Below are 3,472 nucleotides of genomic sequence, written 5' to 3'. Positions count from 1 at the left end.
TATATACTCTTGAGAGGTGTCTAGTATTGCCAAAAGTAATATATAGGTCTATATCAAGATAGCAGTTAACAGTGTTAAATTATATATAAATCATCAAAGGAAGGTAAGGTAGGTATATAGGCCTATATATATATAAATATATATTTATATATAGCCTAAAATGCGTAATTGAGAAAGTTTTAAAAGTCGATCGCTCGCGAAGAACGACGCTAAAATTAGGGCGTACGAATGAGATATTACAGAGATTACTACTGTACGTAAAACAGATCTTGTTTGTGTTATTCACACGAGAACACAACATTATCATCGAACATAGTGTGTAAATAGGGATCATGACACTGAAACTGAATTTTAGCCGCTGTGGATTCCTACATATAGTTAGGCCTACTTCTTTGAATAATACCGTCACCGTGGCTTCAACAATCATTCTCTTCTTAGAAATTTTCAATTACCGTGACACCTAGGTCTATTATAGGCCTTTTTTATAAATTGTTGGTAAAATTGCAGATAAATACATATGAGCTTTGTGCTTATCTATGCTCTTTGGACAATAATTATGACTTAGCTACCGTACTTACTCCTGTAATCTCAGATATTTCTCATGGATATTTACCCCACTATTTTCCCCGTTATTTTTTCATGTTTTAGCCAGAAAAAACTTCCCGAATACTTTCCCTGCTTTGATAGTGGTATTGATAATAAAGGTAGGCATCTTCGAGAACGCAAGATTCCACTGAACCCCACCCTAACTCACCCCAATAGAATTTTCTAGATCCTGCGATTAGGCCTATAGTACTTTATGTCATAATATGTTGGATTGGTTTTTTAATTTTAAGACCTTTATGGTAAAGATACTGGTAGTAGAACATTAGGAAATAGTTGATTTTGTAAATGAGACAGAAAACAATGTATTTGTCCACAGCTGAAAAGGACATTTTCCACTTCGGGTATGGAGCGTAGCTGTTGTAGGTTAATATAGAATGGTTCATGAAAGGCTCCCTGCCTCAAATCTATATTTTTTAAAATTTATTTTTATTTATTTATTTTTTTACCATAGGCCTATTAATAGATGGTGACCATTCCAGCGTAACCAGGAAGGCCCTCTTAAATACATGAACTAACGTAATGCTTTAATAAGCGAAGTTTCTTTATTAGGCTTAGGGGTGGAGTGAAGTTGTTTAATTTGCTGTCGTGAGAAAAAGTTCTGCTGTCACCGGAATTGAATCCAGGACCCTGGGATTAGAAGGCAAGCATCTTAACCACTAAGCTATTTTTAACTTGTTAAATCTTCACTCCAATACTGTATATATAACTTTTAAATTTCAATTAGTGTCGACGATTCATCTGAAAACCGTGGTGGAAATAATGAGAGCATCCTTGAAGTGATCGACATGCGGGAGTGCGAGTGTCCACTCATACTCAACACAGTCTACCCTCAATTGGTCCGACACTGGAGGGCGGCTGCCAACACAGAAAAAACTATACATTTTCTCGCAGAGGCTGGAAGCGCAGCAGTATCCACCGACAATAATTTGCAGGTCAGTGTGATAATGATAAGGCGTACCAAAATATATATCATATCATGGCATTATACCATATAATACAATTTTATCATAGGCCTGTTATCATAATAATGTATTATATTATGTTATTATTATAGTAATACTACAGGATAGTAGGCCTATATTTTATTTATTGTGTTATATAGGATTATATTAAATATAGGTTATCTTATACTGTTTTATTGTTTTATTTTATACTGTAGAATGATATGTTGCCTAATGTTATAGCATGTGTTCTTGTATATTACATCGTAAAAATCAAATCATCATATCGTATGGCCTAAATTATTCATAAGGCCTATATTTTTACAATGTTCATCGACCACGGCATAATGTATTATATTATGTTATTATTATAGTAATACTACAGGATAGTAGGCCTATATTTTATTTATTGTGTTATATAGGATTATATTAAATATAGGTTATCTTATACTGTTTTATTGTTTTATTTTATACTGTAGAATGATATGTTGCCTAATGTTATAGCATGTGTTCTTGTATATTACATCGTAAAAATCAAATCATCATATCGTATGGCCTAAATTATTCATAAGGCCTATATTTTTACAATGTTCATCGACCACAGCATAACATAATCTGTTAATTTTGATAAATAAAAACCCATGCCGGGGCGGTGAGAGCGCTGAATTCCAAACCTGTTATATTTCCAACAACGATCTAAAAAAAAAAAAAAAAATGCTTCCCACACCGGGAATCGAACCCGGGCCGCGGCGGCTATACTTGAGCTACACTTAACAATGGGCTGAAAGCTTCAAAAGAGCTTTCTTTGTTTTTGCCACTAGCCACTAGACCATATGGGACTGCCTTGTCGTAAAAAGGGAATATTTCGCACTTTTACCAAAATGAATACGAATACGTCATCTTTATTATCGTCATTTACGATCATTGATATATTTAGTTATGGATCGAATTGGATTGACTAAACACACGAGGACGTAACCGAATTGGTTATCGTGTTCGTAAGATTGCAAAACCTCCCTATTTGAATCTCATATTACCGAGAATTACTGCAGTAATTACTCTTTTGTGGTCGCTCTGTAGCATTTACGAATGGGAAAAAATCTAAGGCCTACACAAAAATGGAGACAGTTAACCCTTGACACAAGCGTTCGTGCACAATGAACATGTGTGTGCGGACCAATTGTTGGTTTCACCATGTTTGCAAAAGCCACAAGTTGGAAACATTGGGACGTGAACCACAAACGGAGAGACGTTACGGATGTGGACTAGACCTGCTTACCAAACCAGTCAGGTTGATCAGAACGAACGAACCTAGTTGTTGCCAGTCTTACATTTTATTGTTACAGCACTTTGGCAAAGTTTCTGCTTGCCCAAAATTGTCAAAAGACGTACAGAGTACCTAAAATTAGTGTGAATGTTTTGAGTGCTAAACAGAATTAAAGACCGCGTGGTTTAAATGGGATGCAAATTTTGGAGCTATCACTTGGTTATTTGTTTGGCTTCTAGTCCAGGGGTTAGAAATTCATGCCAAAACCAGACTATATTTTTCATGACTAAAAAACTGAGCGCACCCCGTATGTGTCTTATAATTAAGTTTTAGTTAACTAGTAACAAAAAAGTATTTTATCATGGGCCTACAGTTTTCTCTGTACTTACATAAAGTATAGGCGGACGTCTCTAATTTTATGAGTAGAGTATTGGTGTATCCATGAAGGTAGGCCCTACTATACATTTTCTTAATAGTATTAATCTAAAATCCATCCCTTTGCCAGATGAAAAACCTTGACTTGTATTTCTTTTTAAATGTATAAATAATTATTTCAACTGTAATTTAATTTCTTACTTTTTAGATTCGAAGTTACTAATCGCAGACTTCCTAATATTAGTGTTTTTTTTTTTTTGGTTTTTTTTTTTTATATTTTCCA

At 34.5% G+C, this 3,472-nt stretch overlaps 1 protein-coding gene across 1 annotated transcript in view; it reads left to right on the top strand.

Annotated features, from left to right (window-relative positions):
* LOC117119291 (adenylate cyclase type 10-like) overlaps positions 1-3,472 on the top strand; it is a 70,876-nt gene that overhangs the window by 40,735 nt on the left and 26,669 nt on the right. Inside the window, exon 24 of the mRNA XM_033264090.1 lies at positions 1,331-1,538. Within this exon, the coding sequence (XP_033119981.1) occupies positions 1,331-1,538 (208 nt within the window). The remainder of the gene's footprint in view (positions 1-1,330; positions 1,539-3,472) is intronic.

The sequence above is a fragment of the Anneissia japonica genome, unplaced genomic scaffold (assembly GCF_011630105.1).
Source record: "Anneissia japonica isolate Jap-2015-1 unplaced genomic scaffold, ASM1163010v1 scaffold8272_len249160_cov157, whole genome shotgun sequence".
NCBI classification, from domain to species: Eukaryota; Metazoa; Echinodermata; class Crinoidea; order Comatulida; family Comatulidae; genus Anneissia; species Anneissia japonica.
The sequence above is the reverse complement of the archived record's forward strand: the minus strand, read 5'-3'. Positions and strand labels throughout refer to the sequence as shown.